The 12,363-nt window shown below is 40.5% G+C and overlaps 1 protein-coding gene across 2 annotated transcripts; it reads right to left on the bottom strand.

Moving 5' to 3' along the window:
* Window positions 1-8,070: 8,070 nt before the first annotated feature.
* LOC310812543 (interleukin-10 receptor subunit beta-like) lies at window positions 8,071-11,798 on the bottom strand. 2 transcript variants are annotated; one of them, XM_083681163.1, is made up of 7 exons: window positions 11,716-11,798; window positions 11,396-11,513; window positions 10,806-10,975; window positions 10,564-10,718; window positions 10,275-10,449; window positions 8,586-8,734; window positions 8,071-8,490 (listed from the first exon to the last, which is right to left on the bottom strand). In XM_083681163.1, exons 1-7 carry the CDS (start codon window positions 11,759-11,761, stop codon window positions 8,248-8,250), a joined length of 1,056 nt encoding a protein of 351 aa, XP_083537289.1. In that variant the 5' UTR covers window positions 11,762-11,798; the 3' UTR covers window positions 8,071-8,247. The 2 variants fall into 2 exon arrangements, with proteins under 2 accessions (XP_083537289.1, XP_083537290.1); XM_083681164.1 differs by having other exon boundaries at window positions 10,299-10,449.
* Between the last annotated feature and the right edge of the window lie 565 nt (window positions 11,799-12,363).

Genomic DNA, 12,363 nt, shown 5'->3' with positions numbered 1-12,363 from the left:
AACAGTCCTGATTGTGTGCTGCTCCTGTTATGTCCCACGAATGAATGATGACGAAAGCCCCCTCTGTCAGTGACTCTGCTGCTGTGTATGAGTCAAGAACCACTCACAGAAAGCTATTCACATCCTTGGTAATGGTGAGTGACCATGATGAAAGGGGGAGCCATTGGGCCATTTTTAGGACCAATCTAACCTTCTTTAAAGAAGTCTATGAATCTGAAATACAACATTTGCGTGTTATCTTATAAGAGAGTATCTCCTCTGCTGAGAATTTCATCAGAGAGCAATTGGACGATCCATCTATCTATCTGATCTATCTACCATTTGGATGAAGAAGACATGTCTTTGCTTTGATCCTTTTGATCTGGGTGCAGTGTGTACCCTCTCTCCTAAAAGCAGAGACATGGTCTCTGTCTGTCTGTGTGAAGGCGAATGACTACCTTTGATGTAGTGCAATCATCACCATTTTACGAATAGATAGAGTATTGTTTTTTTTGTCTTTCTTTCTTGTTAAAAACAGTCACCACAGGGGTCTGCTGGCGAGTCATCCATTGCAGCCATTTCTATGTCAGATGGGTTATTCTCCGTGGTGACATTGGTTTTCTGCACTGCACTGCCTTCTGGTGGTGGGATGCACATGCGCATTTTCCTGCAGGCCACAAAGGGCAAACAAACATTCATATCATGGACTTCCAATGATGATATCACACAAAAGCAGGTGGAAAAGAATTATGCATTTTCATGATACATTGGATGGGAAGTATTAGTTGTTTAGAGCTTTAGACATTAATTATCTGGCAACACTTTACAATAATGATTAACATTAATGAACATGAATGAATGCATTAATACACAGGAATTAATTATTAGTTAATGCTTTTACAGAGCATGACTTATTTGTGCATGTATTCATAAATATATTATTATGTTATTATAAGTCACTTAATGCATAGATACTGTAAGTGACTTACAAGGATGTTAGTTAATGTCATATCTCTATGTATACCAGTACATTAAGTCTGGTGTCAAGTGTTTTTTTAGGACTGCTAGTGTCTTTTAGTTAATTATCCTAATTGTTAATGTATAGGGCTGTATATATTAATAGATTAATTAAGCATATTAATCAACTGCTTTAGTTGACAGCTATTTCTTTTAAATTAATTAATCCGATTTATATATATATATCTGATCAAGGACAAAAAGTAAAAGCTAGATTGTAGCAAAGTAAACAAGAGTGTTACATCAATGAAGCTTATTTCAAACAATGGGGATGGCAATTTAATTGTTAACTTGTAAAGTATCCTTATACTCCCCCACTTTTTGTTTAGGAACCCCATCTAGGGTTCTTGTCTAGACATGTTGATAATAAAGTTTTAGAATGCATTGTAAGCACATCACATAATGTATGGATTCATTAATTAATAGTTATGACTTTAAGATAAGGATCATAAAAACACTTAATTAATGTTTAATTGCCAAGTAATGCTCTATAAGCATATGCATGCATTATTAAACTATTAATACATTAACTAATAGTTATGATTTTACAATAAGGTTCACAAACACACTTAATTAATACTTATGCTCCATTAAGTAATGCTTTATAAGAATATGCATGCATTATTAAGCACAAATGTTTTCAGTTTACTTCATTTTAAGGATCACAGAAACATGTTTTATGAGTAAACATACATGAAGTGACAATAAAGTTATGTTGATTTTTCACATTAACCCACAATAAAAAATAACACACAATACAGTACAATGCACTTGAATGACAATAGGCATGTTACTACTGTACTAGTGTACTTGGGGTGAGTTGGCGGTGTGGATAACTGCATACCTCTTGACTAACATGAATGGTATGTGTATCCTCAAACATCATTTATTAATAATAACTCTGTTCATGTTCATGGTGTAATAGTACTTTGTGGTGAAACCCAAAATTAGGATCACTAACAAAAAACATTACTTAATGTACTGGTATACATATAGATATAAGTCATAGAAATGTTTATTTAACATTAAGTAACATCCTGAAAAGTCACTTAACTATGCAAGTATTAATATCTTTATTAATACATGCACAATTAAGTCATGCTGTGTAGATGCAATAATTCATCATTAATTCATGTTAATTAATGCATTAATACATTCTTATTAATGTATCGTTATTATAAATGTTACCAATTGTCTTATCCATATCATCATAAGAAAACATCCATAAATCTCTTTTGTTACTTTAGCTGGGGTGTGTGTTACCAAAGCTTACTTTTAGCTATCTCAACCCTTTTGACTGTGACATTGATGAAATGTCCCAGGCCAGTCTCCCCACGATCTCCACACCTTGCATTGCACTGGTAGTTTCCTTGGTCGGCTGTGGTTTGAACTCAGTGACAACCTGCCTGCGTCTGGTGTTTGGGAACTCCTCAGTCTCTGTCTCATTGACAGTGGTGAGGTACCAGCTGGGGTCAGTGAGCTTACAGCATTCTTCCACTTGGTAGTGACACCAGACAGCATCAACAGGACCACACTGTTCTGGCTCATGCTCTACAGTCCAGGATAGCTTTAATGGCATGCAGGCCCTCTGTCCCAGCGGTGGGACACCAGTAAGGCTTCTAGAAGATGGTGGGAAAGATTGAGAAGGCTACATAAGAACAAGACCCCCTTAAAAAACATTTTTAACACAAAGTAATGGGTGTCTTATATATCTGTATATATATATAAATATAAAAGTATTCAAACCCCTTCACTTTTTCCACATTTAAACATACTCCCCCATATCTTGTGTTTAGTAGGTTGACAATCCATTGCATGCAATAACTGCCTGAAGACCCCACCAGATTGACCCCACCAGACTCCGGGTATATTCTCTGGTGATGCTTTGCCAGGCCTGTACTGCAACCATCTTCAGTTGTTGTTTATTTTGAGGTCTTTTGCCTAAAATCTTATCATCAGGCAATAAAATGCATGTTCAATTGGATTTAAATCTGAAGATTGACTTGGCTACTCAAGAACTTTTTGGCCCTGAAAATCCTTGGTTGCTATGGCAGTATGTTTGTGGTCAATGTCTTACTGTATGATGAAGTGCCAGTAGTTGTAATTTCTAAATGGTGAAACCAATTTGAAAAAAGAAAACATTGAATTAAATCTCTAACATTTTGATTTCAAAAAGCAAAAAAAAGACAAAATGCTTCCTCTTTCCAATACTTATGGAGGGCACTGTAGTCTTATTATGGTAGTGGATGAAGTTAAAGATGATTTGGTTGGTTGGCAGGCCTCACAGTGAAGAGAATTGTATATCCGTATACTTGGTCAGATAGCATCCTCATGTGGCCACAGCAGATGTTGTAGCTCCCTTAAAGAGGGCTGGCAGCCAGAGTTTAGATCAATGAATACAGTAAGTCAGATGCTGACCCTGTATATTTTCAAAGGTTCTCCTGTGTTCATGCCTCTGTTTTAGGAGAGAAAAGAAAGCTGTCAGACCAGACACTGGGCGTCTATAGGAGAGGCTGTCAGGCCAGACACTGGGCTGTCAGGCCAGACACTGGGCGTCTGTAGGAGAGGCCCAGGACAACCACGCTTAAGATGAAGAGGAGGGTAGTCAGCATGCCCACTAATGCATCAGGGCAGCCCTGTGGCTCGGGGGGCAGATCAGAACCCAGAGAAAACAACATTGAATTTACAGTAATTGTGTGGTGTGTTTGTGTATTTTATGACCATTATGTCAACACTGCCAACATGCGAAGATGATTGAATGACATATCAGTTACAGCCATTAGAAAAAGTATTTCAGAAAAAGTATTTTTACTACAAGTAAGTAGTATCTGAACAAACCCATCCATACCTGTGTGGAAAAAATGCTGTCATTGGTCATATAGTATCTGTGGTCATATAGTATCTGTGGTGTTGCCAGGCGACAGAGAGAGGCCTGCTGTCTCCTATCACTCTGCAGGTGATTCTTAGTATATCGTGCTTGATTACTGTCACCACCTGGTCTTGTGTGGTCACAGTGAGACCGCTGCCCTTCAAATGGATAAAGAAAGCTGTGATCAGAATGTGGTCAACTTGTGGTAAATGCATAGATTAGTTGTTAAAGAATTACATTATTGGATCACTGAATGATAACAACCTGAATCGTCTTGTATTGTTCATGAAATGTTTTCGTTTAGAGAAGTGACTGATTGAAAATGGATAGAACAGTTAGGGATACTACAATTACAATTGTATATTAATTGATCTCTAGATACTAACTTACCCTTTAGACTCACCTTGAGTGGTAACGTTAATGTTAATAATGGTAATGTTTATTTAGTCAGTTGTTGGCCTGGGTGACAGAACCTGTCTGGCTTCCCTCCTCCTGCCTCACTCTGCGCTGGTATGCCCCCTGATCCTCTTCTCTGACTGGCCGCAGGGTCAGCAGATAGTCCCTGTCACTTGTCCTCCAGCGCTCACCTTCCCAGCCCCTGCCCTCCAGGTGTTGTCTGGCCCGATGGACAGCACGCATGCGTGCCCATCCGAACCACTTTTCTGCCCTCCCTCAGCCAAGCCACAGAGTAGAACTGCTGCATGCACTCTTGGCCTCTAAGCTGCACTGGATCTGGGTTGTTTCACCTTCTCTCACATCTTCCCTTAGAGCCATGATTTTAACTGTCAATGTGTCATTAGCAGAAGCCGCCTTTGTAGTAGAGGAAGTTTGACACTCACAGTATCATCAGTTCATCTTCATTTGATAGGATATAGGATATACCTCTCCAAGGATTACTCTAAACTGCTATTCTGTCATCATACTTCTGTACCGTTTCGCAAGGAGCTATAAAAGTTCCCATCAACACAATAGCAACTGTCAGATTCTATGAAGAATGATGTCTCACCTACTGCGCTGACTGTAAGGGAGGTGGGTTCTGTGGTTTTGAGAACGAGTCTGGTTCAGGTGTGGTCTGGGTCCTGGATCCACTTACTGGCCTGGCAGTAGATCCTGCCCTGGGGTGTCTTTCCTACCGGGGCTATCTGGAGCCTTTAGGTAGCCTACTCCAGCCTAAGGACTCTGGAACAGTGGAGCTCCTCTAAACCTTCTCCTGGCCTCACAGTCAGGTCCCAGTCTAGGGTGATGATGGGGCAGGGCGGAGCTCCCCGTCACCATGGAGATACCAGGTGACGGACAGGTGGGTGCGCTGGTGGGTCTGGCTTGAGGCCTTGCAGTCCAACTGGCAGGCTCAAAAAGGCAGGGCCAGAGTAGGAGGCAGAGAGAGAATATTCTATCACTGTGGATGGGGAGAATATTTGTGTTTAGAATATAAGAGAAATACACTTTAAAAGCGTGAGTAACCGAATATTTAAATATTTGTGTTCAGTTTTGAGTTAGATAAATGGATGAATACTAATACTGATATCCAGAGGGGTTTCATAAAACAGTGGTTTGAGCATCATAGTATGAATTTTTTGGGGGGAACATTTCGCCTTATATCGTGAGATAAGGGGACTCAAAACAAACACTTGGTCCTGGCACGATAAATCCTGTGGTAAATCCGTTCTGTGTTTGGTGTATAGCACTCCTACTCCCCAGTGTCTTCCCTTTGCAGGGCTTTGATAACAAGCTTTGAGTTGGTGTAAATGGCATAGGTGAAGTTAGGGTCAGAGGTACTTTTTTCTTTTAGTTTTTTTTTGAGTAGGGTAGTCCCACTCTTATATTCTTCATTGTTAATGGATAGAGGTAGTGGAGAGAGACAGGAAAGTAAGGAGAGGGTACGGGCCGGATTCAAACCCCTGCCGACATGGGCATATGTGTACGCTCTCGGTCATGGTGCTAGACCACTGGACCACCCTAGGTCACCATGCTGACCACCTTTATCTCTGCAGGGCTTACTGGGTTTGCAGACAGAAAACTTAACGCCCTGCTGTGGCGGTCGCTGAACCCACTGTTGTTACAGGAGAGGGTGAAAGGGTAGCCCCTTTTTCTGTATAATGGTCCTTCTGGAGACTCGACCCTCCCCTGTCCACCACACACACACACACACACAGAGAGAGAGAGAGAGAGAGAGAGAGAGAGAGAGAGAGAGAGAGAGAAGATGGTAAATGCGGAAAATACAGACACTACATGCACTAATACATTCTATTGCTTTGATTAACTGCAGTACTTATAATGTGTGATTGAAACAGGCATAATTTCCATATACAGAGTTGGTTATTGTCCATGCTGCTTTCAGGCAGAATAACTACAAAATAGGGACTTGAGGTGAGCTCAAGGAATGGGCTCCTACACCTGTTTCTAAACTAAAATTAGATCCTGTATACTGAGGAAGACTTGAGCTTAGAATGCATCTTTCACTACACTTAAAATAGTCTACTTGAAACCTGGGTTACCATCTGCTGTCCTACAGTAGGCACTGAAGTGCAATGTGTTTGCTGCATCCACCATTGGTGGATACACTCCAGGCATTGATTTCTTGCAACATTTTCCTTGTCCTTCAGCTCCTCCAGCTGTGGTGTTCCTGTCTATCATAATAACATTCATTTTCAGTGCAAACAGGACTCATTACAAGCCATCACAGACTTTACAGGGTTTGAAACATGGTATCACTAGGATCGACTAAATTAGTCTTGATCTAATTTTGACCACCTTTTCTAATTAATCTAATTTTCTAGTCTTGTTAAATCATACTGGACTGTTCTTACTGTATATAATGCTTCTATTTCATTCTATTATTCTATTCTATTGTCACTTTATTTTGTTGTTGTTGTTTGCGATGTGAGCTGCTGTAACGCCTTAATTTCCCCTCAGGGATCAATAAAGTACCTATCTATCCATCTATCTAAGGCCAAAAGGGTCTTGGGGCTCTCTCATTATCAATGCAAATTGACAGACCAGTTTAAATGTTACTGTTTTATCCTGGCCTATTGATATGCTATCACTGACACACACTAAAAACATTTTTAACTGTATAGTAACGCTTTGTTGCTTTCATTAGGGGATCTGACTGTGATGCATGATATTACAACTCTGTGATCATGTGTTGGATGGGTCAGCTTACAGATGCTAAGGCACTGCACCATGGAGATTCAGTGTTTAGGTTAGGTAACCATCGTGAGGTCACTCGTAATTCAAGCTGTCTTCATCAGCACTCAAATAGATTTTAGAGAAGACATATGACTTCTCTAGGATCTACAACCCGTCACTGTGACAAACGACCTGCAAACAATCTGCGTGTGTCCAAAGTGAGGTTGGCTCCTTTAGCTTTGTGTCATGGCCAAGGAGGGAGATTCCAGTGAAACAGATACTCTGAGATTTCTGATGTTTCCCACTTAGTTAATGCTAAGTGGGCATGGAACATATCATAAAACTGCTAACTCAGAAACCAGCAAACGACCAGCCCTGTGTGCTTTATGGTCTCATAAAGGGCTGGCCAAGTAGTGGACACTAAAGACTTGAAAGGGAGGCTCATATTTCAGAAGCCTCAAATATCAGATGAAGATACGTCTCTCTATCTGTTTGTATGTAAGTATGATCACAGACCTATCAGACCAATAATGATTGTGACACATGATGTATTGCAAGAAGTAATTTACTGTACAGTGGTACTGTTTGGGCCTTTTCCATTAGCCTGTGCTTTCATTGAGGTGCCGAAATAATTGTACTGTAGGTGTCAAAGTGTTTGACATCTTATAGAAAGATGTTCTGCCTCACGAGAAGACATCTGTTCCTAGAGAATCTCATTCCCATCAACGATCATAAAAGCATGCACACCGCACAGGAGATACCTGTTCATACTCACATATTCACAGATGGTGTTTTTTCATTCTACTCATTCACTCCTGGTAAGGGACATTTTAGCTATGTGTCCTATCTACCTCTTCCAGACTTCAGCCACCCCACTCTAACATGAGGGCTATGCAACTGAAGCCACAACTCAATCCCAATTTCAAAGTGTGTGCTATGTGCAAACTCACTGAGGTCAAACAGGTTGTTGGACAAATAACACATCATCAAACATTATTTCAATCAAACTTTACTCATTTATTTGTTCAAATTATCAATGTAAAGATCAAACACAAATAATTGACATACATTGGGACAGTACAGTACAGTACATACTTCTGAGAATGGAAAATATTAACCCTGAATGGTGTGACAAAAGACAAATACTGATTCAAAATCTGAAATGAATAAGGTTGAATAATAAGCTCTCCTGACAATTGATGTCACCATGACGCTCATCTGGTTTCCTCCAATAAGGTAGATATGGCAACAAATCATGTCTCCATACATTGTGAGACATTTTTGTAGTGCATATCAAAAACATCATTGTCAACTGGAGCATTGTAGTAGTCAGGCATCTCCTCAGATATACCACAATCATTGTACAGGCTTTCCTCACATACAACACCCATCTGATCGTATGGGTCTTCCTCATAGAGATTGCTGATCTCATCATACTTCTCCTGCAGTGGAAGGGTGGGAAGGGATATATTCCCACAAGGAGCCTCAAACACATGCTGTGGGGGGGGGGAAAGCAATCAATAAGTCAATTAATTGATCAATCCAGGTTTAGTAATTGGACAAACGGACAGACGGATGGACGGTCACACACCTCTTTGAAATGCTCAGGCAGTTTGACATTGGGGTTGAGGAACCTCTTCCCTTTGTAGATGAACCAGGAGGATAGGATGAGGAGAGGGAGAGCCACAGCCACCACCACCAGACTCTCCACCAGTCCTTTAGACCTCAGCTGCTCCACATCTTCAGCGCACAGACACATAGACCAGGGAGAATGGCTGTCAGAAATGTACAGACAGAAATGTACACACACACACACACACACACACACACACACACACACATACACACACACTGCACATGTGACGAGTATGAATGTATCGATGACATGTTGGTGCGATAACAACCAAAATGGCTGACTTCCATGGGTAACTGCATGCTACAGCAACATCTGACTAAATCCAGCGAGGGGATGATATAATCGAAATTTAACTTGATTGTAACCAAAAAGCAGAGCCCTACACAAGAGTGGGAAACAAACAGAAAAGACTCAATTACTTGATTTAAATGACTGAGTTGATTTGAGCAGGACATTTCAAACATACTAATTTAAAGTCCATTGATTTACATATGGTATTGGTAAAAAAAATGCAAATAATTTAGTGCCTAGATAAACAGAACCAAAGTGTTGATTGAAGTCTGTCCTTGTCCATAGACTTCTTTTAGTGTAAGGAACAAAATATCCCTTAAGTACATCTTTGTTGACATAAAACCCCAAATGGCTGCCAGCACAGTACATAAGTTCAAAGTGATGTCACACTTAATTATGGTTTATTAAGCACATTTTCACTGGTTTATATGTTAGCAGTGTACAAATATTCAATAAAATATCATAACTCATCACGTACCTATTGACCTACAGAATGTGGAAGAAATGCTATGATTGTCACAATCAGTATCACATGAAATCATGAGATTAGACACAAATAAATAGATTATTATTATTCAAGAGATGAGATCCTGGGGTCTGAGATTAGACAAACTCAGTCATGATACCCCATTTAATTCACAAATTGACAGTTACATGCGATATAACGTAGAGCTATGCCCTGCACAGCCATAAATGAGGAAATCACAGTGAAGTGAACCACAGAAACCACAGTGAAGTGAGCCACAGAAACCACAGTGAAGTGAACCACAGCCTCCAAGTTCAAAGTCTAAGAGTATTACCACCGTTTTATTATTTCACTGAATAAGTTAAAGAACATGGAAAACAAAAGACACCACTCAAATGTTGTTGCATCTGAATTTCAATCCATTAGTGAATTGACAAAATTGAAGGGAATTGTCCTATAGTCCGGTCAAATAGCATGTTTAAATTCACCCAGTTTAAAGCTTCCACTGGAGAGGGCATGTCACTTGTAAATGTTTGGCAACAACCGATGTTATCTAACAAGGAGATCACACGGATGGGTGTGGCTCTACCGGGAGGGATATCTTGGTTGCAATTAGGCCAATTTAAATCACACCTGTATCTGATTTAACAATAGACATGCGATCATCCTATTCTTAAAGTTGGTTGCAATCGACTTGTTATGTTCAGTTTACGTTGCAATAACATTGAATTAAAAAAGCTATCAACTATAGTTAAATTATGAATGGGGGAGGGTGTAATGAGGGGGGATGAAGAGGGGAAGTTGGGGAAGGAGAAGAGAGAGGTAACACAGAGAGGAGTGAAGGTTTGCAAGAGAGGAGAAATATGAGTACAATGTAGATAGCTCACCCATAGACAGTGTAGATGGCTCACCCGTGGTGGAAATTATCTCACACGTGGCGTTGCTGTACTGCCCTGTGATGTTGTATGCCTGTATGTACACATTGACCTGAATGCAGTACCACGTGTTGAGCTCCAGGGCCTTCAGTTTAACAGACTGCTCAGTGACCTTCTTCACAAACACCTAGAGAAGGATACTTGGGTGAGCATGGGCAGCAGGACAGTCAGAGAGAGTAGGTCTATCTTGGACATGTGGTGTGTGTGTGTGTGTCTGTGTTACTATGTTTGTTTCTTTTACATCTTTTCTGTGGCTCTTCTTCCAGTACATGATATTGTAGTCCACTTTGTGGTACACCTTTCTTAGAGGTGAGATCTTCAGTACTGGGTCCCTGATGTCTACCTCAATGGCTCTGCTGTTGGCCACCAAGGTCACTGTGGGAGGACCAATGATAGCTGGAAAGACACAATAGACAAAGTCAAAGACAGGATGTCACTTACAAGAAAGCAATGATACAAAAAGGAATGAAAGACCAGACTCACTGTGTTTCTCAGGTATGAATTTGGGGGGCACTACCCATTTCGAGTTATTTTCTCGTTGCTCTGCCCTTACTCTGAATATGTAGATCCCAAAGCAACTAGGAAGTTCACCAAAGTCACATTGGTGTTCCTTTATGCCCTTACAGACTGCCTGGAATTCATTAAAAGGCCCCCTGTGTGTCAGAAATCACAGTTGGTCACCCCATACATTTTTACTTTTGGTGGGGGCATTCATGGCACAGGTATCATTTATCATATAAAATATCATGTGTCTGATACCATTGTTGTTGTTTTCACTAACTTTTACATTGAATTTAAAGTATGTGTGTGTGTGTGTGTGTATCTTTTCCAGTAAAGAAGGAACTTTTTGAGTTCCTGGGCTCATATCAATGCCTGTCAATGCCCATTGTTACTGTGTGAAGTTCCTCTTGCAGCCAAAACCACAAAGACACTATACCAAGCTGTCATATTGGTCATGTCAAAATACTTGATCAATTGACCATCTCAGAACCTCTACAGTTCAATGTGTGTGTGTGTGTGTGTGTGTGTCTGCTGTGCTGTGGTGTGTGTGTGTGCATGCGTATGTATCTTACTTGTACTCTGCTGTGTAGGTGAGGTTGCCCGGTGAATTGAGGGGAGCATCCCACCTCACTATGGCACCCATGTTGTTGGAGACCACCACAACCATTCGGGGTTTAGACAGGGGAGACACTATAATACAATAACATACGCAAGCCCTTACAATTGTATACACTGAGAGACATTCAAAGAGAAAGAGATGAACTCAGAGCTTTGGTGATAAAGACAAAAAAGTGAACCAGAGAGAGATACAACTAATTATTGAAAGGTATTCCTAAAACAATAATGAATATAGGCAGTAAGAAAAGACCAACCAAGGAACACAAATACTGACCTGAAGCGAATAGAAAACCCAAGGAAATAAACAGTTGTAAGGCCATCACATCCTACGGTGGTGTGTTTTCGTTCTAACAAGAGGAAACTGAAGTAGCTGCACTTCTCATAACTAGGCCAAATGTTGAGTGGGAGGGTGGGGGAAAAAAACAAGATGACACATAGTACCATTTTTATTTCCTTGTTGCCACTAAAATGCTAAAGAGGAGATGCTAAAGAGGAGCTCACAAACATCCCAAAAGATGCTGTTGAATATAATGCCAACATTCTCAATGTATTGTGAGCGGCTGATTGAAGTTCGCACATGGAATGGTAATGCTAAGTGAAACAAACAAAATCTTTGCACTCTTGTATTGTGTTGACCACATTATGCCTTTGCGGTATGATGCTGTACGTTGAGGAAACGCCCCCTTCTGACTTTGCCGGAACATAGCTATCAATGTGAGGATGCTATGTGAAACTGAAAGACGAACTTTTGTTTCACTGTCAACCTCAAATCAGTCATGACTATTCGACGAAACAATAAAACCATAACTCCAGAATTGAACTGACACTAAAGTAGTGATCTTCTCACAAATGGAGAGGGTACCATGGTGGGTTTAGCGGTGTGCAGATTCCCATCTTCTATCTCAAGGTTCTGAATATGCTA

The sequence above is a fragment of the Argentina silus genome (assembly GCF_951799395.1).
Source record: "Argentina silus genome assembly, chromosome: 11".
NCBI lineage: Eukaryota > Metazoa > Chordata > Actinopteri > Argentiniformes > Argentinidae > Argentina > Argentina silus.
Note: the sequence above shows the minus strand (reverse complement) of the source record. Positions and strands in the feature narration are given on the sequence as shown.